At 23.6% G+C, this 25,593-nt stretch overlaps 4 protein-coding genes across 4 annotated transcripts; 2 read left to right on the forward strand and 2 right to left on the reverse strand.

Annotated features, from left to right (window-relative positions):
- Positions 1 to 372: 372 nt before the first annotated feature.
- On the reverse strand, positions 373 to 9,273 carry PVVCY_1203110 (ribonuclease, putative; the record flags this gene model as incomplete). The annotated part of the gene is made up of 9 exons (XM_008625319.1): positions 373 to 459; positions 550 to 609; positions 710 to 757; positions 854 to 910; positions 1,029 to 1,093; positions 1,188 to 1,239; positions 1,401 to 1,478; positions 1,580 to 5,332; positions 5,497 to 9,273. 9 exons carry the CDS (start codon positions 9,271 to 9,273, stop codon positions 373 to 375), a joined length of 7,977 nt encoding a protein of 2,658 aa, XP_008623541.1.
- Positions 9,274 to 12,810: 3,537 nt separating this feature from the next.
- Positions 12,811 to 14,952, forward strand: PVVCY_1203120 (cdc2-related protein kinase 5, putative; the record flags this gene model as incomplete). The annotated part of the gene is made up of 1 exon (XM_008625320.1): positions 12,811 to 14,952. The coding sequence occupies one exon, from the start codon at positions 12,811 to 12,813 to the stop codon at positions 14,950 to 14,952; it is 2,142 nt and encodes a 713-aa protein (XP_008623542.1).
- Positions 14,953 to 15,697: 745 nt separating this feature from the next.
- Positions 15,698 to 23,574, reverse strand: PVVCY_1203130 (conserved Plasmodium protein, unknown function; the record flags this gene model as incomplete). Its single annotated transcript, XM_037634669.1, has 8 exons — positions 15,698 to 15,755; positions 15,844 to 16,063; positions 16,181 to 20,303; positions 20,498 to 22,459; positions 22,606 to 22,718; positions 22,891 to 23,005; positions 23,154 to 23,302; positions 23,517 to 23,574. The coding sequence occupies 8 exons, from the start codon at positions 23,572 to 23,574 to the stop codon at positions 15,698 to 15,700; spliced, it is 6,798 nt and encodes a 2,265-aa protein (XP_037490733.1).
- Positions 23,575 to 24,132: 558 nt separating this feature from the next.
- Positions 24,133 to 25,418, forward strand: PVVCY_1203140 (RNA and export factor binding protein, putative; the record flags this gene model as incomplete). The annotated part of the gene is made up of 7 exons (XM_008625322.1): positions 24,133 to 24,160; positions 24,303 to 24,358; positions 24,488 to 24,556; positions 24,695 to 24,790; positions 24,912 to 24,980; positions 25,088 to 25,151; positions 25,324 to 25,418. 7 exons carry the CDS (start codon positions 24,133 to 24,135, stop codon positions 25,416 to 25,418), a joined length of 477 nt encoding a protein of 158 aa, XP_008623544.1.
- Between the last annotated feature and the right edge of the window lie 175 nt (positions 25,419 to 25,593).

Raw genomic sequence — 25,593 nt, forward strand, 5'->3', positions numbered from 1 at the left:
TATTTGTAATGTGTGTATATGAGTTTAAAAAACAAATTTTATGAAAAAAAATTATTTTATTAAAAACAAAATGGAACTTTTATCCATCATTGGTACACTAAATAAATGTGAATATTTTTGTAATTGTATATCGGAAAATATAATAAACAAAAATAAAATAAGGCATGGTATATAGTATGTATAACATATAATATAAAAGGAAAGAACAAAAAAAAAAAAATAAAATAAAAAACATATAAAATTTTTATCTAATTTTCATTATTTTTCTATCCCTATATTTTATAAATTCATATATTAGCGCATTTATTCTTATATGCTCGTTTTGGCTATTAACATATTAATATTTTTTTTTTTTTTTTTTTTTTTTTTTTTTTATTTATTTGAAAAGGCAACGGCCAAGAAAAACGAGGGTGGCATTGAGTTCAGCGGGACGAGGTACAATGGGATATAATCAAAGCGCTAAAAATGGGGAAAAAAAAAAAAAATGACAAAAAAATATAATAATATTATGCATATATATATATAATGGATTATCGCCTTTTTTAATACCTTATATACTTTTCGGAGTTTCACCGTTTTTGTGTCTTGCTTATAAACTATAAGAGTAAACTAAAAAATAAAAAACGAAGGGCAAAAAAATGTAACATAAATAGTTGTATAAAAATATGTAAATATGCAATAATTCCACAATGTTGTCATTTGTTTTTACCTCTCCATTGGTTGTATTTGGTTGAATAGTATAGTTACACAAATATTTCTATAAAAAAAAAAGAATATAAATATATTTTAAAGAGCATATGAATGTACATATTATACACACACACAGTTGTGAAAAGAACTAAATTTATATTACCATATGGGCTTTGCTTATTTTGTTATATTGCTTTTCAATTCCCGTAAAATATAAATGCTAAAAAAAAATTATAAATAAAATTTCAAAGATGAATAAGGAAAGGAAGAGGGGTTTTATTTTTTTTCAATTTTATCATTTATGTTTATTAAAATTGGGCTTTTTGTTTTTATTTTACGTTTTCAAAAGAAAAGGATTTAAAATATATGGAGGCTCGGTCTCTTTGTATATCCATAATTATTCCTGCAAAAACAGATTAATAAGTTTATAATGATATTCCAATTTTATATGCACATGCAATGTACCAATAATTGTTAATACGAGATATTTTATTTACCTTTGTTGTATCCAGGGGTTTCGCGCTTTTGCAAATACAAACAAAGAAAAGCCTAACAAAGTTGAAAAATGAACATGTTAAAAAGTGAACAAATTAAACAATGCAATATAAAGAATGCATCTCACAACGCTGACAAGTTCTATGAAATAATATTGTGCACCATCAAACGGGTGCAATCAAATTGAATAATGAAAAGTATAATTTTGTTTTTACTATTTCACAATCCATTTGAGCTTTCTTCGATCGTGATTTACACTTGTTACAATTTTCACAAATGGTTTCAATTATACCCTAAAAATTGAAAAAAAAAAAAAAAAAAAAAGTTATACCAAAATTAGTAACATATCATAAAGAAGAGAAACAAATAAAATTTCATATTATTGGCAACTCACCACATCGGGTGTCTCGGCAATACTCAGAATTTCCTGACTTGTACATAATTTTTCTTTAATTTTATTTTCATCGTTAATAATTTTTTTAATAACACGATGGACAATAATATCTGGATATCTTCTAATGGGGGATGTAAAATGTGTATATAAAAGAAAAGACAAAGCATAATGATATGTACTCATGTCATTATCTTTTATATGTTTGTAAGTATGATATTCTGCTCTAACCATTTTTTTTTTAACAAAAGCACAGACAAGTTCAAAAATACTATTTTTTTGTTTATTACTTTTAAAATTATTTTGTTTGTCTTGTAAAAAATTTAATACATTTGATAAATTATTAACTTCAAATTCTATTCCATGTTTTTGTAATAATTCAATTATATCGGAAACATTAAGAGAATCGTTTGCATTATGAGACCGGAAAATAGATGCATTTCTATACTTACTAAAATATTGACGTATAGCTACTAACTTATTAGCACTTAACATTAATTCTTCAATCATATAATTTGCAAATGTATGTTTTTTTTTTACTATCCCTAATGGACTCCAAGTATTTGATAATACAAAATTTATTTTATCGTTATTAAATAATATAGATCCATTTTTTCTTCTAATACTTCTTGCACCTTTTGTTATTTTGTACATATCATATAACATTTTTGTAATATTAATTATTTCTTTTTCTGATAAATTATGTTTTTTATTATTTAAATTTTTAAATATTTTTATAATTCCTTCTATTCCTTTTTTTACTTGTTCATTTTGTAAAACTCTTTCATTTATTTTATTTCTATCTTTTTTTCGCATAACAATACATCCATTTTTTTTCTTAACACTTTTTCCATCTTCAAAATTAAAACTCGAGCTATCTATTCCCTTTCCTTTATTTTCAAACATATCAGATTCAAAAGGGGTTTCAAAACCTTTTTGTTTATCATTCTTATCATCATCCTTGCCAATGATCATGTTTGTGATTGATGGAGGAGAACCACCCAAACCCTTTTCACTATCTGAATCTACATCTACAATACTTGGGTTCTTTTTTTTAGAATAAAAATGAAGATTTAAAAACTTTTTATAAAGACTATTACCTTTTTTCTCACTATTATTGACATCTTTTTTTTTAGCCGCTTTTTTTTCATTACTATCAACATTTGCCCCCATTTTATCTAAATTTTTTTTTTTTTTTTCATTAAAATCGAACATATTAATATCATCATTACTACTACTATTTTTTACAAGTCCATTTTCATTTTCCATTTTAGAAAAATTATTTACAATACTTTTACCTTTTTGAGCTTCAATAGGGTTTTGCGAATTTTTATCTGATTGATCATAATTTGTATGTTTTGCATAAAATGCATCTTTTTCATCTTTTTTCAATTTATTTATTATTTTTTTTAATTGTACATAGCCACTAACTATTGAATAAACTTCTTCATAAGTAAATTTTACTTTACTTTCAATTACCGTTTCTTTAATAAAAAATGTATTATGATCTATTTTTCCTGAGTTGTCCATATAAAAAAATACTGATAAACATAAACGGTTATTTATTGGATCTAGACTACATAAATGTTCACTCAATATTCTTGACAACATAGGAAAACAAGTATGTGTTAAATATATTGTCATTGCTCTATTTCGTGCATCTATATCTAATGATGAATTTTCTTTAACAAAATATGATACATCTGTAATATGTACACCTACTTCATATAAATTATATTTCCTCCATTTCTCTGAATCCATACTATTAATTATGTCATCTATAGTTATATATTTTTTACATTTTGAACAATAATTATCACAATCTTTATATAATTCTGATCCAATATCTTTATTTCTATTTTGTTTAAAAATATAAGCATATTTATTTTTTACTTTCCCCTTCTTACTATCATTACAATTACCTTCATTAGTTGAACTATTATATAAACATTCAATATTTTTACTATGCATAGATGTGTTATAAAATTTTAAACCTTTACCAATCCTATTTACTTTTCCAATCTCAATATTTTCTTCATTCACTCCAATGTCGTTAATACTACTTTGGCTTGTATCGTCTTTCCATCGATGTGTTGTATTTGGGAAAAATTCAATATTTGTCATTTTATTAACACCAATCATTTGAGTGTTAATTTTACTTCTATTCCAATCTTTATTTATAATATTATCTAAATAAGAAAAATCATTTTTATCATTACTAACAAATAAATTAAAATCATTTTTTTTTTCAAAAAGTTTTTCATTTTCACTTTCATTACTATTATCTTCTTGATTAGATGAAATGTCTAAAAACGATTTTTCAAATTTTTCTTTATTATTTATAAAGGTTTTATGTCTTTTCAATTTTTGAATACTTAAATTTTCATCCATTTCATCCATATTATTTAAATTTGTATTTTTTTTTATAAGATCATATTTGTCTTTTTTATTAAACTTAGTATACTCATCAAGACTTTCTTCGCTACTACTGAAATGGATATTAAGTTTTTTTTTATTACTAACTTGTTTATAATCATTATTCATCATAATTTTATCAATTTTTTTATGACCAAAATCAATAAACTTATTATTTTTTTTGCATTTATTAAATATGCTTGTTTCTATGTCTGTATCGGATGATATACATGTATTCTTTTTTTTTCCTATTTTTTCTGCTTTCTTTAGTTTTTTATTTTTATGTGATTCTTCTCTATCTTTTCTTTTTAACATCTTTCCATTGTCTACATCATCAGAGTGATATTCATTATTAGTAAGACATTTTCCTCCTTTGTCAAATTTTTCTTTTTTCACTACATCGTCGATCTTTTCACCTACCTTATCGAGCATCTCTTCTTTTTCATTGCCATTGGCTACCTTTTCCTTCATAAAATTTTCATATTTAACATCTTCAACCTCTTTAACATATTGATTTTGTTTTAGTTTTTCAAAAAATGCTTTATCGTCATTAACAAAAAGAGGTAGGTTTTGTTCTAAAAGTGTTTCATCAATATCTCCATTATGGCACATTAAATTATGCATAATTTTAATATAATAATTTGAATTTGTAATAATTTTTTTATCAATTTTACAAATATTAATAGCATCATCTAAATCTCTAGCTGTTTCAGGATCAATAGTAAATACATATTCCTTTCTTAAATCCATTCTTTTTTTTAATTCATCTGTTAATATTTCAACAAATTTATCTTTATTTTTTAATTCTTTTAAATATTGATCTTCTAATGCATCTTTTAAATTAAAATTTAAATTATGATTCAATAATATTGCATTTTGCATATTATGAAATACATCATTTTGTCCTAAAATTTCAACAATTTTTCCTTCTGGATAATTTTCAGTAGAATTCCATTGAAATATTTTAATATATACTAATTGACTACTTATATCATTAACATTAGATTTTTCCATAAATTCTTTAATATGTTTATTTTGAACTTTAATTAATGGAATATTTTTTTTAAATGGTATAGCCATGTTATATTTTTTATCTTTTACTTTCTCTCTAAATATACATACATATTGTACATCTGATCCATAATGCTCTTCAATATATACAACTTTTCCAGTATTGTGCTCAACTTTTAATTTATTGTTACTATCTGTTATTTTGTTTAATTCTACAACAACAGCATCTCCATCAATTGCTCTGTTCAAATCTTCCTTCGATTTTATGTGAATTTGTTTGTCTTCGTGAAGGATGCATCCATGGTCTAATCTTCGAATGGATATTATCCCCTGCAAAATATAAAAAAAAAAAAAATTATATGAAGGTAATGAAAAATTTACAAAAATTGGATAAAATATAACTATATTGTAAAACTTGACTGATTGTTACATCGATATATAAAAATAAAATATATAATTCACAAAAGAAAAACAAACAACTTAAAAATACATACCCGAATATATTTCTTGCTGATGATACCCTTGATAGCTTCTTCTTGAGTTATATAATCATTATATATACTCATTTCTCTACTCACGATTTTCTTTTTTTCATCATTTGATCCAACGTCAATAAAATTATAATCACTATTTTTTCGTTTATCTTTAGAAGATTTTCTTTTCTTTTTTTTTAATGGTGCAACGGTTTTAGTATCGTTTGCTTTTTCTTTAGTGGGTTCAACATTTTTTTTAATGGGCTCATCTTTTTTTTGTTCTTTTTTCTTTTCTTTTTCTTTTTTCTTTTCCTTTTTCCTTTCTTCTTTCAAATATCCCTTTATAATTTTTGTTTTCTCCTTACGCAATTCTTTTTTCTTTTTTTTTAATTCTTCTTTTTTTTGTCTTTTCCGTTCTTTTCTTCTTTTTGATCCTTTTTCTCTTTTCTTTTTATCTTTTTTTTCGATAGTATCATTTTCTCCTTCTTCATTTTCACTCTCATTTATTACTTCAACTTTGCTGATGTTTTGATCCATATGTATGCTCTTAACGACATTTGAAAATTGCTCATTCATATCATAAATCGCATCATATATATTATAATTGTAAACTACGCTATCACCACTTTCTATTGAACTTTCACTTATTTTGTCTTTTTCATGATTTAAAAGGTATTCATTATTATTATAAATTGATTTTTCTTGTGTTTCTTTGGATTCCTTTTTAGTTTTATTTTTATTTTTTTTTTCTTTACTCTTTTCCTTATCTATATCTTTAACTTTTTTCAAACTTAAATCTTCATCTTCATTAATCCTATCATATTTCAACTCGCTAATCTTACCACTTGCCGCAGTAGTATTATCACTACTTACTTTGTTAGTAAATAATATTGGATCTAATTTTTTACTATCATTAAACATTTCTAATGTTTGACTTATTTCTAAGCTTGTTTTTTCTTTTGCTAAACTTAATATTTCATTTGTGAGTTGGCTACATAAATCGGCTTTATTACAATTTTCATAATAATTATATAAATTTCCTTTTTTCTCTTTTTTTTCTGATACACTTTTTTTTATATTTTCATCAGATTTGCTCTTGTTCAAATTATCAAGATTTCCTTTTTTTCCTTTTACATCTTTATTACATATACTCATGTATTCTTGAAAATAATTTATTTTTTTTTTTTTGTCATTTTCATTTTTAAATAATACATCATTATTTTCACTATTACTTAATTCATTGTCTTCTCTTTTAATATTATCATCTATCATATTAATAGTATCTGTTTTCATATAAAAATTTAGACTGTCTAAAATACTACCTCCCCTTTTATTTTTACCTAATTCAATCTTTGTATCATTCTCTGTTATATTATTTGTTTCTAATAATTTCTTAGACTTATCAGATTTCTTTTTCTTTGGAACACTAATTTGATCATCCTGTAAGAATAATAATTCGTTGTGACATATAGATTTATTGTTTATGTCATCATTGATAATTTCCTGATCCTTGATTTCTTTATTTTTTTTCTTTGATTTTTTTTTCTTTCTGTTTTTTATTATATCTTTTAATTCATTAAGTTCAATTAATTCAGATTGAGATACAGATATATTTATTCCCGATACATTATTATCTACTATTTGATCTGCTAACTTGTTATTTTTTTTTACACTAAATTTTTTATCAGCCAACATTATAAAAAGTTTTTCAAATTCTATGTTTATAGTATTTAAAATGATATTTAATTTCTCTTTACCATTTTCATTTATATTATTTTCAAAATTTGAATCAGAATTTATTAATTTAATAAATTTATATGCATTTTCTTTAAATTTATCTAATTCACTTGGTCCTTTTATATTGGAACCTTCTTCTGTAAAACTAGGAATTAAAAGTTGTTCGATTTTGCAACTTGTAAATTTATTTTCGTTTCCTATTAATATATTATCTTGAGAAGTATTATATTCATTCATTTCCTTTTTGTTATTCATTATGATATTACTATTATTGGCATCTTTAATATTTTTAGAAATTTTATTTTTATTTATTCCCAACAATTTTGTCTTTTCTTCTAATTGATTATTATTTTGATATACTGGGAGTCCTTCAATTGAATTTGGAGACCAAATATGACTACCTTCTGTTTTATATATTTCATTTGAAATGCCTTCTAAACTTTTGCTGATATTTTTTTCTATACTTACGGATTTCGACATGTTTATATTTGCATTTGAGCCTTCATTAAATTTTAACAATAATTGAATATTACTTCCAATTGATTCAATAGATTTTTTTAAATTATTTATTTCTAAATCTCTCTTCTTAAATTTATTATCTATTATTTTCAAAATTTCGAAACTACTATAATTGTTTTTAGCTTCCATATTTTCATCAAATGATGAATTGGTTATATTTGAGCAGCTAATTGTCTTTTCTTTTTTAGTATCCATTACTTTTAGATTACACAAATTGATGTCCTCAATCTCATCTTTGTTTTCTTTTAATTCCTGTATCTCGTCTTCTTTTTCGTTTTTCTCTTTTACATTTTCTTTGGTATTATCTATAATGCTAATAGCATCTTTATTTTCCCCTTTGTCTTTTTTTATTTTTTTTTTATTTTTTCTACCTTTTTTATCCCCTTTCTTCATCACATTATCATCATCCGAAGATTGATTCATATATTTATACAAAATTTGTTTAACAAATATATCCATGCTTTTATATTTCTTATAAGCATTTGTATTTTCATCATTTTGCTTTAGCAAGTATGTACACAATACTTCTATACATCGTAGGTATTCAAATTGAGTTATTTCAAACTCTTTATGAAAATTTTCTTTATTAAAATCTTCAGGTAATATTTTACATATTTGCACTAAAGCGGCTTCAATGGTTTTTATTTTTTGTCGAGAAAAAATATAATCCCTGAACATTTCAACCTTTTTATTAGTAATTATAGTGCTTTCTAAATGATTAATATCTACATTTTTAACTAGAAACGATTCTACAGTAAGAATGTTGATTTTTTTTTTTGCTTTTCTTATAATATATCTTATCATACTTGAACTAACAAAATTTACAAATCCATTTTCAAAATATTTCCTTATAATATTTTTTATTTTATTTTTTGTTATGATAATATTCAAAATTTGAACAATAACTTCTGTTTGTTCATTTTCTTCTTTATCTTTTTTTTTATCTTTTTTGTCATCACTTCCTTGTTTTATAATTTCACCTTTTTCATTTTCTTCGTATGTTTCATAACTTTCTACACTTTCGTCGCTGTTACTTTCTTCATCTTTTACACCAGCTACTAATTTTGGCCTCTTTCGTCTTCTTTTTTTTTTTTTTTTTCTCCCCCTTTCTTTATGTATACGTTTCGAACCACTGTGTACCCCTTCATCGAGGAGACTATTTGCTCGTTTTACTTTGGTACTTTTTTTTATGTCTGAGTGATGTGATTCTTCATCTATTGTTTGCTCAGATTCATCATCATCATTCTCTTCAAGACATATATCTTCATTTTGAAAAATTAATTCCTTTTCAATCTTAAAGTCATTAGAAGCATCATTGTTAGTAAGCAAATCCAATGGATTATCTTTTTTTAGGGTATTCTCTTTTTCTTCCAACAAAGCTTCTTTTTGTGCCTTTTGGTCTTGAATTTTCTTTAAAATTCGTTTTTCTTTCATGTACATACCAAAGATTTCATTTTTAAAAGAACTGTAAGAAAATTCTTTAGCACCACTCCTTGTGTTTTTTAGCTTTTTATGTAACATACCTTTTTTTTTTGATTTCATATTATATGGTCATTATGTTTCTTTAACTCATAAGATAAAAAAACAAAATAAAAGTCAACGAACATAAATAAACAAAAAAATTGTAAAACAAAAACAAAGTGAATGGTTGATTTATTTTTATTTTCTGTTTTTTACAAAGTATCTACTTTGTGTTATGTATGTATTACTTTTTTATGTTATTATTATTATTATTTTTTATTTAAAAAAAATTATTATTATTTATTAATATTTTTTTTATTTAAAAAATTTTTATATTTATTTTATTATTATTATTATTTTATATATTTTTTTGTATTTTCCGGTGTACAATTTACAATTCATATGTTCACAACTTACATGCTCTCATATTTTTCAGTATTTCACATTGCTAACTATTATTATTTTTTTATTATAGTAAAACATTTTTAATATGCCACTGAAAAATACAGCGAATTTTGTACAACTTGGTTTGGCAACCCTCATAATAATATTTAATTATTTTGCTATTTTACTATCTGTGTGTCCCCCTTAATACAATATATATTTTTTTTTTTTTTTGTATTTTGGCTGTTGTACATAAAAATAATACAATATGACAGTATATTTTATGTCGGTTCAGACAAATTCACATAATATTTGGGGGCATACAAATATTGTTAATAAATTTATATAAGAATACAAGAATAAATATTCTGAACAACAAGCTATACGGGCACACAATAGCTATATGTTCATACATATTTATCCATAAAAAAAAAAAAATAAATAGCTATATTGTATTAAATAAAATTATAACATGTTTTGAATATTCATAATAATAATAGTATGTTTTTTAGCCAATATATTCATAAAAAAAATATATTTTTTATATTGCATGTATTTTTTTTCATTTTTTTTCTTAAACAATGTTATAAAAAGTGTAAACAAAATTTATCCATATAAAAAAATTATTAACCTTACTATCAAATTTTTCTTATTCCTTTTTTGTTTTATTTCCCTCTTTAGAGACATATATATATATATTTTTTTTTTCACGAAAAATATCCTCTATATATATTACTCCTATGATACATATTACATAAATGGCCTTTAATATTTATTAAAAAGAATATAAAAAATAATGAACAGCTTGTATGCTATGAAATTTAATTCGTTAAGAAATAAAAGAAAGGTATATCTTTATGCGAGAAAAAAATAATAAACCTTAAGACAAATATATATTTTTTTTATAAAAAATATTCCTACATTTTAAGTATATATAATTGAAGTGGGCTGGAAATATGTAGATTGTGGATGTTCATATACAAAAAAAACTTCAACAAACATTTCATTATTAATAATGTTATTTACACAATTTGTAAAAAATAAAGTAATTCTTAATTTTTTTTGCAAGGTGAAAAACGAAATATTTCAAAGAATATAAATATTTTATAATGTGCATGTGTGTATGCAACGATAAAATATTTTTTTTTTCTATATTTCTCTTCTTTTTTGAGTAATTAAAAATGGTACAAGTCATAACTATATTTGTATGTTATGTAGTGTGCTTTTGTTATTTCTCTAAAATAATATTTCTTAATAGTCATAATTAATTTTCAAAGGTGTGTATAATATATTTATATGATCCACATTTCTTCAAGCAGTTTTTTAAAATAAATATGTTGAGTATCCGATTTAGTTTGCTTAACTTAAAATATTATAATTTTTAAGTAGCCTTACTTTGTATATACTTTAAAAATAATTGTGTAATATTTTAAGCACGCTTTCTATTTGCCAATAAGGTATATATATGCATATATTCGTGTGTATATATATTTTATTTTAATTCTAAAGTATATAAGATTTTAAGTGGAAATACAAATTTTATTAATACTTCATGAATATATTTTTTTCTCTTTTTTTTCGTAATTCCTATTTTATTATGATTGATAATTCGTTTGTATTTTTATTATTTTATTATTCATTTTCTCTTATTTTTTTTAAATGAATTTGCTCACTTTTATTAATTTATTTTTAATTTTCTTTAATTCATAATTACACTATGTCTATTTTCCAATTTTACCGATTTTGCAACCCTTCCTAAAGCAAGCACACTTATTAGCTATTAATATTATTTATTTATTTTTAATTAAAAAACAAATTTAGGCACTACGAGAAAAATATAATTCGTTTTCAACTATATTAAAATTAAGAATTTTGTTTTGCACATAGTATTTATCTTAGATCATATAATTATATATTCATGCGTATTTTTATACATCGTGCATGCCTAGTCACATATACGAGCATATCTTTTATTTACACACACGGGTGTATAAAAGGTGCTAATTTTCCATTTTGGAAAATATGAGAATAAACATTTTAAAACTTGTTTTTGTATTAATATCTAATTTATAAATTAAAATATTACTTATACAAACTAGTATAAAATGTCAATACATAATTATTATATATGTTATTAATAAATTATTATATATGGCAAAAAATGTTTTAAGGATTGTTTTTTCTCCTTTCACCGTATTTTTTTTCGTCTAATATTTTTCTTTTTTACTTTTATTTTCCTTATTTTATTTTTTGTCAAAAATCCTTAAGTATTTGTATTATTCTCTTAACCGTTTTTTTTGTTTGCATTTGAATATCATTTTTTTTATTGGCTTTATCACTTTTCTTAATTGCGTCTTTTTTCCTGGATTTTAATTTCATTTATTTCGAATTAATACATATGTTTTATTAGTTATGTATGGAGTTTGATTTTATAATATTTTGTATTTATTTATAATGCATATGTACATATAAATATGTATACCTAATTATAATGATTTTGGTCATAAAGGTATTGTTGGTGTAAGCCTAAATATGTTACGTGCACACACAAATGGTAATATGCCCATGTTCTTTTTGCATCCGTATTTTTATGGATACACAATGAATAAATAGAAATCACACACTAATATGAAATGGCAAATTTCTTGTGATATTTCTTTACATTAAGTGGATAGAGAAAGTTATGCACACATAAGAATTGTATACCACTAATTTATATACACATGCATATATTATTTTTTTTCTTTTGATTTTCTACTTTATATTTCATTTTTTTTTATGTATTTATTATTTGCTAAATTTATCAATTTTCTATTTTCCGCCGTTTTTTTTAACATATATTATTATAAATCTGGTGTTATTTGAATTTGAGCTTGTCCCCCAAATACAGACCATTCCTCTTTTCAACCTTGGATAGTGAAACATAGAACGGGGGAAGCATATATCGAGCGAAGCACAGAGTAAGGGAATTCCCATTGTAGTTTAGGTTAGCATTGTGGGTACTATACGCATGGGACTTACACAATATTGTTTGCCATACATGGCGCACGCATACCTAATTTTAGAAGCGTGAAAACTATTGTATACACCGATAAGGCAAGTATAGTAGATGATATATTTAGATTTTCCTAATTATATAAAATAATATAAAAGTAAAGACAGTGTGTATATATGTGTTAGTATCGATGTAAAAGTCGCGCCTTTTTATCAAAGTTGTTCCCTTTTGTATACAAAATGTATGGAATTACACTAACTAAATGCAAAATATATTTTAATAATATATATTCAACTGTATCGTTAGAAGAAAAACTAGGGGGAGGTACCTATGGTGATGTATACAAAGGGAAGGTTGTAAAATATAGCAATAATAGTGATCTATATCAAAATACTAATTATTTACCATATGATTATTATACTGATGAGTTTATTTTTTTTAGAAAAAATATATATGCAATTAAATTTTTTAAAGATGATTTAAGAACAATAAATGAAGAAGGAATTAGTTGTACAACATTAAGAGAATTAAGTTGTTTAAAAAATATAGGTAGACATCCAAACATTTTAAGATTAATTGATGTAACTATAGATAGACAAAAGGGTATTAGTGAATATATAAATAGACAAATATTACAACATTATACATCAAATTATCATCATCAAGTTAAAATTGATATGGCCCCATTATCACTAGATCAAAAATTTATATTTGCTGCATATGAATATTGTGATGGTGGAGATTTAAAAAAATTAATTCAAAAAACAAAAATTAGTGAAAATCAAGCAGGTCTATGTTTAAAGGAAGCAAAATGGCTATCCTTTCAATTATTAAATGGATTAGCTTATTTACATAATAATAAAATGTGTCATAGAGATTTAAAGCCTGAAAATGTTATGCTACAATATACACATAATAATAAGTATTTATTAAAAATAGGTGATCTTGGATTATGTAGAGAACTTAAAAATGATGGCGACATGACTCCAACTGTTTGTACTATTTACTATAGACCTTTAGAAGTTCTTCTCTCCAAATTTGATAGGTCAAAAACCCGTGCCAGCAAAAGTGGGTCCATCAAAAGTGCGGCTATCAAAAGTGGGTCCAACAAAAGTGGAGCTACCAATAAAAGCGGATCCAATAAAAGTGGCGCCAGCAAAAGTGACACTAGCAATAGGAGTGGTACTAGCAAAAATGGAACTAGCAATAGGAGTGGTGCCAGCAAAAATGGAACTAGCAATAGGAGTGGTGCCAGCAAAAGTGGGACTAGCCAAAAGGGGACCAGCACAAAGAGCAATGGAAGTGGACGAGCTAGTGAACGACGATCAAGTGATGATGCATATATGGGGGATGAACCATTTGAAAAAGAGTATGAAAGTTTTAATGATAAAGATTTTCAATACGGTTTAAATGTAGATATATGGTCAGCTGCTTGTATTATATGTGAATTAATAATTGGTAGACCATTATTTAGAGGAGTAACAGAATTTGATTTAATTATAAGAATAGTAAATTCTTTAGGTAAACCTAATAATGATGAATTAGAATATTTTAGTGATTCTCGTTTTTATCCATTTAAAGATGATTTTTTTAATATTAAGATAAAGAATAGAAAAGATGCATTAAATGTAATAACAAATGGTAAAATAGATGAGTTAGGAATCGATTTATTAGTTAAAATGCTAAAATACAATCCTAATGATAGAATAACAGCAGCTGATGCTTTATCTCATCCATGGTTTGCTGATATACGATTCGATAATTTAGATGGTATAGGTGTATATAATTGGTATGTACATTGTTTAAAATATTATATAGGTATTAAAACATTTAGAGAAATAGAACAGAAAAAGAAAAATTTACTTACAACAACTATGATTTCTCATTTTTTATGTAAGTCTAATGATAAATATGCTAAAATTATTTTTAAATTAATTAATAATACATTTAAAAATTTGGGTGGTTATAAAAAAAGTGGAAGAAGATCTTTTGCCATTTTTGCTGACAAATATGCAAATGAGCATAAAAATAATAACGGCTTTATTAAAAGAGCTAGTATAAAAGTACTAAATGATATGAAAGAAAAAAATGTGATGGAAACTAATGAAGAAGTTTCATTTTATGATGATAGTACTGCTTATTATACTTCTCCAGCAAAATCAATTAAAAAAATTAATAAATTTAAAAGATCTAGTTTCCACTCAATTATTCCTGAACAATCTTATGAATTTATTAAAGGAATACGAGTAAAACGTAATTTATCAATCCCAGATTTCTCAAGTCCGAATAACAAAAAACATTGTAGAGATGAAGCAGGCTCAGCTACAACTACAAGTCGAGTATATACCCAAAATGCTCATTCATTTAAAGAATATACATAATATTTATAATATAAATATATGGAAAGTAAGGAAATGAGAGGTGTATTTTCAAATAGGGCAATATTTTAATGCTCTAACATTTTCCGTTCTCTATATTGAGCCATAAGCAGAATAAACGTTTAATTCGTTTGCATTTTTAGCAAATAAATGCTTCTTACATATTTATTTATTTCATTGCAATATCACACACAATGATGTTAACAATATGAATTAGTTAATTGTATATGCTGTGTTTGCAAAAGGTGCAAACATATTATTTGTCAGTTTTTCTGGTATTATAATAGTGAATGGAAAGAGGAATGATTTTTATACCTACTTATTTATGCATACACAAATGTAGTATGCTATATCCATTTCCATTTTGGCCATTCGCATTTGGTCATCCTCTTTGATCATGTATATTTTGCCTATTTTTAACTTCTTTAGTTTTTTCGTTTTTTTTTTATTTATGATGCTAGCCATTTGTTTTCTAAAATGCTAACCATTTTTTTTTTTTTTTTGCTTATATATTTCGCTATTAATTATAAATTTTATTTTTGTGCGATTTATATAATTTTTTTTCGAAAGATTAACACATTTATATGGTATGAAAACACATTGACAAATGGGCGTTTGATTATAAAGTGATTTGCACTTTGGGTTTTTAAAAAGTTAAATAGTGATAACAACAAAATAAGCACATTAAAAATAGTTCACACACGTAAATTCATATAATTTATGTACAGTCATATTTTTTGCTTGTCCATTAGCTAAACTGGATTTGGCAGGATGGGCATTTTGTGTTATGAGAAGTCAAAAACCACCTATAAAGACAACAAAAATAAAATTGATAAATAGTTTAATAAAAAAAATTGGATAAACAAAAAAGCTATACGAAGGAGAAAGACTTACTTATGAAGGCAGTAACTGTGATAGGAAGTGCGACATTTTGAACATGTTTTATCGCATGTTTTTTTATCATGTAATATCATAAAACAGATATTACATTGTGATTTGTTTTGGAAATATGTATTCATAAGACTATCGAATTTTATAAATATCTCATTTATGTTTCCTATACGGGCATATTTGTACATACTCTTTATGGAGTTATGTATGGGGGCTCGTTTGTCTAAGGGGAGAAAAGTGTAAAAATTATTTTCGCTAGTTAGCTATTTTGCTTTTTTTTTTTTTTTTTTCACTATTTAGCTAGTTCGTTTTTTTTTTTTTTTTTTTTTGTCAAACTTACCGAGTGCCTCGATCTTGTCATTTATGATCAGAACGGAGAAGGGGTAATTTGGCATGAAGTTGAGAGAAAGTTTAGCAGTAACACCCTCGAAATTTTGAGTATCATCATCTTCTGTTATTTTAAATTTAAAAGTAAGAGTTTTATGAAATTTATCATAATAATATGTTGTACTATTATAATTTTTTGAAATATTTTCCAATTCATTTATTTGATTATTTATAATTAAATTTGATAAGTATAATTCATTAATATTTTTTATTTCTAATAATTTATTTTCATTTATTGTCATTATAGATTTGGTTGGATATACTGCAATTAGCTGAAGTAATAGATTTATAGTGAGCAAAAATATGTACATTTTTTTTTCATTTTTTTTGAGAAGGTTTAAATCATATTTTGTATCGGAGTCACTACTATTATAACTTATGTCATCAATACCCTCGAACTTTTCCAAAAAGTTATAAATATCAACATCATGTTCTTCTAAATATATTAAGAAGTTTTTGTATAATTCTGAATCATATATAAAATATTCAGAGGAAAGACATATATTTACTAAAAATAATAATATGCTTAAATAATTTCTTTTTAATAAAAAATTATATAAATCTAAAATATTCTTATCTAAATCGATCATTAAAAATGGGTTTGTGAGTCCGCTTTTTAACATAAATAGCGGGTTTGCCTTTTTCTTTTTTTTACCAGCGCTACTCGTGTTGCTACTTTGCGAAATTTGTGAATTTTGTGTAGGCTCAACTTCTCTTTTTTCAAACTCATTTACAAAACTAACATGAGTTTGGTTACTATTTAATGGATCTGTTTGGCATTGTGATGTAGATGATTCATTTTGCTTTAGTTTTAAATGGTTAGCAATTTGGTCAGAAGTTTTTTCATTTTTAGAAACTTTACTACTACTTAAACAATTGTTGTCACTAAAAAAATCACTTTCAGTTTTATGAAAATATACTTGATTTCCTAATGATATATTATCATCCCAATCAGTATCTTCTACTTTCTTGATTGATTCATCATGTTCACTATTTTCAACATGCTCGCTATTTTGATCATGCTCACTATTTTCAACGTCTTCATGATTGTAGGATGCTCTAGAGATATTGTCCATGGATTCACTTTCAATGTCACTATTTTTTTCATTATATATTTTGTTTATAATTAATTCTTCGTATTCGGCTATATTAGAATTGAAAAACGAGTATAAAAATTCATTTGGAAAATTCCCGTCTATAAATAAGTAGTCACTTAAAATTTCAAACAGTTTTTGATTATTCTTTTTAATTTGTTGTAATTCTTTTATAAATAAATTATTTAATAATAATATATTTAATATTCTATAAATAAGTATAGTATTTTTTTTATATTTATCTAAATTTAAAATTAATATATATAAATAGTATGTGCTTATATACATATCAAATATTCTTCTTTTAATTCTTCGTAGCATTTCATTAGTTATATTATTTTGATCGATTACATCTAAAATAAATAATGATCTATTATGTTGATTAAAAATAGTTTTATAATTATCTATACCTAAATATAAAGATAGGAAATTTATTTTTTTAGTTCCATTTAAATAATGAGAAAAATTTCCCATCAGCTCTTTCAAAACTTCTATACTTATCAATACTAATTTTTTATGTACAAGTGAATTTTTACATTGATTTATAGATAATATAAAATAAATAAGTTTAATTAGATTTTTCATCATATTTACATCTTCAATTATTTCGAATTTATCCTTTTTCGTCATTAAAAATATTATAAATTTTAGAAAATGTAATCCCATTTTATTTTGTCCATAAATAGTATCTGTAAAATTTGGTGATATATCTTCATTTTGTTTTATTTTTTTTATTTTTGATGAATTACTTTCTCTTCTTCCTGTTTTTACTGTCTTTATTTTTTTCCCACCTTCTTTTAATTGATTTCCTAACACACTGTCTATACTTTTTACTTTTTTTTTGTAAAAAAGGATCTGCTTGTTCCATATTTTTTTGTAATGTCCATTTAAAAAAGAAAGATAATTATTTAAACAACTTTTTATAATTATTTTGTTTGTTTCAAAAAATGTGTTTTCATCTATTTTGTTTGTTTCATCATCGCTATCACATATAATTTTGGGTTTTACATTTTGCATTTCTGAAGGATAAACTTCTCCTTCTTCTTTGCTAACAATTAGATGTATAGCATAGAAATATATATCATAATTTTTTTGAGATAAATATTTTATATTTTTAATAAAATCTTTAACAAGTGTAAAATTAAATAAGTTGTAATTATGGACATATTTACTAATACATATAATATGATACATCAAATTCAAACTTCCAATTTCATTTTTTTCACATAATGTTAAACTAAAATTTTTATCTATATAGGTATGTAAATTTTCTGGAACCATCTTTTTTATCTTACTAATTTTATCACTATATGATTCAGTATGATCTACTTGATTATGTTTGCCTACTTCGTTTCTTTCTATATAATAGTTATATTTCTTTACATATTTTACTACACACTCTTTAAACATAAATAATTTAATTTTCAACTGATACAAACTATTTGCTTTAAAATTTATTAATTCATTAGAACATGTCTCTAAAAATAATTTATTTATTGGGGTTATCATATATTCTCCTTCGTCTTCATAGTTACGTCTTTTCAATAATATTTTACATATATTTAAAATTTTATAATTTTTAACGTTGCTCATAATATAAATAATATCTGAAATGGATGTATCATTAATATTTACACTTTTCAAATATTTTTTTTTTCCTTTTTTTTTTTTTTTAATATAATAATGATAATATATTATAAAAAAGAGTTCAAATTTATTACATCTATTTATTTTATTTTTTTCTAATTCTTCTTTTAATGATGCTAAGAAAAAAACAAATTCTTCACATTCGATATTTTGATAAAGGAAACAAAAAAATAAATCTAAATTTGTTGTATCATTCACAGAATTTTCAATTTTGTTATTATTTGTCACAATGGGTACCCCTGAATTGTTTAAACAATTTTTCATTTCCTCATCATAAAATAAATAAGTAATATTTTTTACATCATGCATAGTTAGCAATTTTATATTGTTATATAATTTGTACAACAACAACAGTCGGTGTATATATACGTCACTTAAGACATGGTTTTGATGCATTTCCAAGCAAATTCGCATATCCTCTCTGTTGTGATCCTCAAATTTTTGGCAGTTTTCACCATGTTCCGACGAACTTACTGAGCAAGTCACTATTCCGTTAGCTACTGTCCCTAATATGCAGCAAGTTTGAGACCCTCGTTTTGTTTTCAACCCCTTTTTGTTAGCATTCCAACTATTTGCTCGACTGTCAGATGAATTGCTACTATACTCTGTAGATGTAAAATGAAAATTATGTACATCTGATAAATCGGAATCATCATAAGCTTTGCTACTAAATCTTTCAGAATCACTTGTGTCAGTATTAGAAAACTTAAGAGTATTATCATATTCACAATTTGTTGAAAAGAATTTAAAAATATCTTTCATCATAATTAGACAAGAATAAATAGATTCTTTTTTCAAGCATGAAAATAAATTAATACAATATATTTCGATATCTTTTTGATTTATTTTTAAATATATATTTAAAAGAAAATATAAATATAAATCATTTAGTATTTCATAATCTTTTTCATTTTCTATAAGTCCAAAAGTTCCTACCCCATATTTTGATACACCAAATTTTGTCTGGTTGAAAATTTTAAAAAAAAATTCAACAAAATTGTCTTCACAAAACATTTTATTTTTTATCATTCTATTTTTATATATATATAATATATTATTGTAAAAATTATTTCCAAATAAAATATTATCTTGTGAAAAATCAATATATAATACTGTATAAAAAGATTGAACTAAATTATCTTCATTATTTTTTTTGTTATTATTTAGATTATTTTTAGATAATGGCATGGAAATATATTCTGTATAAATCGATAAAACTCTTTCTTCTATGTTAAATATTTTCTTATTTTTGCTCTTCATAAAATTTATTAGTTCTATACACACTTTCAGTTTCACTTCTATGCTTTGCTTGTTCAATGGGGTCTCGAGCAGAGTCTGTAAAGGTAAGAGTAGCAAGTAATGCAAATGTGGACAATGTAAAATGTAAAAATGGACAATGTAAAAATGGAATCATAGACAATGTAAAGTGTAATAATGGACAATGTAAAATGTAAAAATGGACAATGTAAAATGTAAAAATGGACAATGTAAAATGTAGAAGTAGGATCACATAAGAGGGCATTGCTCACCTTCGCTAAGTTAGATGCCAACTGTGGGGGGTCTCCAATGTTTTCCTCGTAAAATAAATATATAAAATTTAGGCAAACCCGAATAAGGGAAAAATATATGTCATTTTCAAAATTTTCGGAACAAATTATACTCTCAAAAAATTTAAATATATTTATTAAACTTGTAAAATATTTATTTTTGTCATTAGTATGATTACAAACAAAATGAAGAATAAAAAAATTGTTTTCTAAATTTGGAATTATTTCATAATATTTTAATTTAATTAAATTAAAAATAGAATCAAATACATTTTTAAAAGTATTTATAAAACGTTCTTGAGTGTAATTAAAATTTGACGTATCAATCTGTTTACTATCATTATTGTTATTATTTTTAAATGTTAAATTTTTTAATTTTAAGAGTAGTTTTAAAATAAAGTTAATTCCGTCATTATATATGTAAGAACCTTTTTCACCATTTGTAGTTTTCTCTTTTGTATTGTCTAACAATATTTCATCATTTGAAATATTTGGATTTTTATTTTCAAATAATTTAGTGATATAAAAGTCTAGCATATCAAGAACATCAATCAATAATACATCATATAAATTTTCAAATGAACTTATAAAATTTGTAAATATATCTATAAATTCATTTTCATTAATAATTTCTTTTTCTATATTTTTTCGTAAATCTATTAGTTTTGTTTTTTTCTTATTATCATTATTTTTGTTTTTTTCTTTTTTTTTCAAACTTTTTGAATCAGAGCAATAGTAAGTATTTTCAAGCACATCATATATCTCCATATTTTTAAAGCAGTATCCATAATTTTCAAACTGTTTTTGTATCAAAATAATTTCCAGTGGCAAAAGAAATATATTCTCTCTCAATACAGTGCAGCATTCCACCAGTTCTAACTCTCTGTTTGCAGCTTTACACACAGCCTGTTCTCCGCTATTTTGTCTATCTTCATTTTGACTGTGTACATTCTCCACCTTCACCTGGCTTTGATAAAATGGGCTGAACACATCGCATAGGTGAGAAAGAATGTCGTAGTATATGATCAATGATGATTTTTTTTTATTTAATAGTAAGAAATAGAATATAAAAAAAATGAAAAAAAAATATTGTTGTATATATGTTTTTTGAAATATATAAATAAATAAAGGTATATTAAAATTAAATATATCACTTTGATATACTCTATTTTGTTTAACTAATGATAAATAGCTTCTCAAGAAATTTATATTTATCATTTTATTATTTTCAGAATAAAAGTACATTAATAAAATATGATTAATATTTTTTAAAATATATTCTTCTTTATCACTAAGTAGACACCATATATAATTATAAATATTTACATTAGATTCATTATCATTTAAATCAAAATAATTTATCTTATTTTTTTTTAATATATATATTATATTATATACTGATAAATATATTATCTTTCTTAATTTTAAATTTTGCTTAGTATTTTTATACACACTATTTAACAGTTTAAAAAATGTCTGATATATATTATTAAAACAAGAAAATTCATTTTTTATTCTCTCTTTTAGTTTGTTATTCATTTTTTTACTAACTTCACTACCATTTCCTTTGTCAACTACTTCTTCATGTTCAATATCATTCTTAATATTTTTCACAAGTAAATATATAAGAGATGGAAAAAACGATAAAACATTAAACAAATAAACAGTACTATCATAATCTTCATTGTTTGTTGTATTATTCAAATTTGATGTTACTGCTTCTTCTAAATCTTCTTTTATATATTTTAAACAATTATATAAATTAGTAATATTTATATTTAATGTTTTTATATTTTGATATAATTTATTTTCTTCTTGCATTTTTATTTTATTTACATTCTTTTTTTCTTCACTATTTTTTTGATTTATCTCTACTAATTCTTCATTCTCAAACTCCTTCTTTGGAAATATTAAACTAAGGATTTCTTTTGCAATTTGTTTAACCTGCAATATAGGAAGTAAAAAGAAAGGAATTAATAATATGCCTCATAATTGTCAATGATTGATGAACTATGTCCTCATACTATCTAACACATGATTTGTTCAAAACAAGACAGTAGTCAAAACAGGTATGAAATATGATGACTTACATTTTTGTTGTAGTCAAAAATTGAAATAAACAAAAGGGGACAAAATATCTGTAAGTGGTTTTTTATTTTCTTCTTAATTCGTTTAATAAATAATTGAAGACAAATATTTAAACCTACAAAAAAAAAAAAAAAATAAATAATATATATATACCATTTGGAATTATAGACATAAAGCCAAGCAAAAATCGAACCACATCATGAGTGTAGAAATAAAAGCAATAAAGTATGCTGGTACATATTTATAAATACACAATGATTGTTTAAAAAAAAAGGAAATTTTATTACTTTCTCTGACGTTATAATTTGGGTGGTATATTAATTTTTTGTATATATTTAAAAAGCTTGGAAATATATTGTTAAGCTCATCTTCATTGCATTGATTCAAGTGACCCACCAAGTCCTACATATTTATAAATAAGAATAATTTTTCAAATATTTATCATTTTATAATTTATCAAACTTATTAATATTGAAAGGAGAAATATAAAATACTGCCAATAAAAATATACAAAAACAATTGACACCTTTTAACTAATTTTTCGACTTACGTTTAATGCTTTCAACTTTGTTTGAAGATTTTTTTTTTGAAGTTTGCTAATACAATTTGTAACCATAAAAGAGTGTTGAGATTCTACATCCATAATCTCATTTTGGCTTGTCTTCAAAAAAATGTTAGTCAGAAGGGCGTCCTTATTTACTGCAAATGGGAAGTAAAACAGGTATATATATAGAAACGGCAAAGAAATATGCATTTAAATAATAATTGTGTGTGTATACATTGTATGGGCCATCAGCCAACACAATCTTATATAGCTATAAATCAAGCAAATATATTTTTTAAAACATAAATTAAAGTAATATATACAAAATTATGAGCATTCTTAAGTTTTATATATTTTTGTTAAACATACTATAATTCCCTTTGGGGACATATTCATCCTTCAATTTTATTACTTTTTTTTTTTTCATAGTGTCATATCTATTTTTGGTGTGTTGAAAAATTTAGTAGAACATATAGGTATAGATTTAAATAATCGTATTAATTAATAAATAAATATATATATGTAAACCTACATATATAAATATATATTCCTATATATATTTAGGGAATAATTTTATATTTTTTCATTTATAATTTTTTTCCCTTAAAGTGTAGTAGTTATACTTTTAACCCTTTATTGAAAATGAAGTATTAAAAAAATTACAATATTATTCACATATATAATATATATAAATATCTTTGAAGGCATTTTTCCCCGATATGCTTTTTTATTACTCTATAATATGGCTTTATACATATCCACCAATTCTCATAATATCTCATATATTATTTAATTAAATAAATTTCTTAAATCCTTTTTTCGTTCTTTGGCTTTACTTATTTAGTTTTATAAAAATTGGCAAATATAATTATAGTTATATAATTAATAAAATATCTCCTTTCTGTTATGCATATTATCCCTATTATATACATACACGTATATTTGCCATTTTTTTTTATTATTCTTAATTTTTCATAAAATAAGAATGAGAGAGTTCAGGAGATATAATAAAGGTTTGTATTATTACAAAAATTTTTAAAATAAAATTAAGAGATAGTAAATTATAAGTTTATCTCATACATACATACATACATCCATATATATATATACATACATATGCATACATGCATACAATTTTTATTTCTACTTTTCCAGACGATCGTCAACATAGAAATCATAATAGGTCGCATGGCAAATATGGCCATTCCAATGTATAAAATAAAATAAAACAACATAAAACTAGCTACAATATATTTGTACATGCATATATGTGAAGATTTGCTTAGCATTTTTTTCTTCCCTTCCCCCTCTTATTTTTTATGTTTATACTTTTTGTATAGAATAATGGATATAAAACGAATAGCCGCTACAACCGAATAAATAAACAAAATGGGAGAAATAAATATAGAGTAAACATAAATGCAAGGAAATAAATGAGTGTGCATATGTATACCTGCACGATTGATAAATGAATAAAAATGAATAATAAAAATAAATGATATAATAATTCCCCTATAATATGTATGTCTTCGTTACACCTTCGAAAGAATCGCGACGACCGGAGGAATGATACAGAACGAAATTCCCATGCCAGAGTTAAAATATCCAACTTGGAATATACAATTACAAAAGATGATTTAGTGGTATGAAATAAATACCATTCACATATACAATATGTATATGTTGAAATAATAATAATGTGATTACTTTAAATATATTTTTACAAAACTAAGTTTATAATTTTTTTTTAATTTTATTTTACAGGAATTGTTTAGTAATGTATGCAAAGTTGTAAGCGCATGGATAAACTATGATCATACGGATAGATCGGATGTAATTTTTTTTTTTTTAATTTATTATAGCTAGTTCACCAAAAAAAAAAAAAATAATATAATGTGCATGTACATATGCATATTTATTTTGAATGTTCTTATTTATAGGGAACAGCAGTATGTATTTTTGAAAGTATAGAAGATGCTCAAAAGGCAATTGATAAATATGATGGTGAGATGAAGATAAAAATTGTGAAATATTGTTATTTTCACATTATTTTGATATACTATAAAATATATATATACTCAAATTAATTCGGAAATGCAGTGCATATATTTGTATGTATTGTAAAAATATTCTGACTGTTCATAATTTTTTTGTATCACCCCCCCCCCCTTAATAGGCTCAGAGATTGAAGGGCAATCCATTAAAATGGAAATACTACACAAATCGAATTATAGTTACAAAAAAAGATATAAAAGTAAATGCCCTTGGTAATTTTTTTTTTGTATAATTTGAATGCAAATATGTAATTTTTTTTATTTTAAAATTGTTTTGAAAAATGTGTCTAAGCATTTAATAATTTGCTCATATTGTATTTGCAGTCATTTATTACTATTTTTTTTTGTTTGTGCATTTTGAAAAAAAAAAATATATGGCACACCTTAACAAT

Source organism: Plasmodium vinckei, assembly GCF_900681995.1.
Source record: "Plasmodium vinckei vinckei genome assembly, chromosome: PVVCY_12".
Lineage (NCBI taxonomy): Eukaryota > Apicomplexa > Aconoidasida > Haemosporida > Plasmodiidae > Plasmodium > Plasmodium vinckei.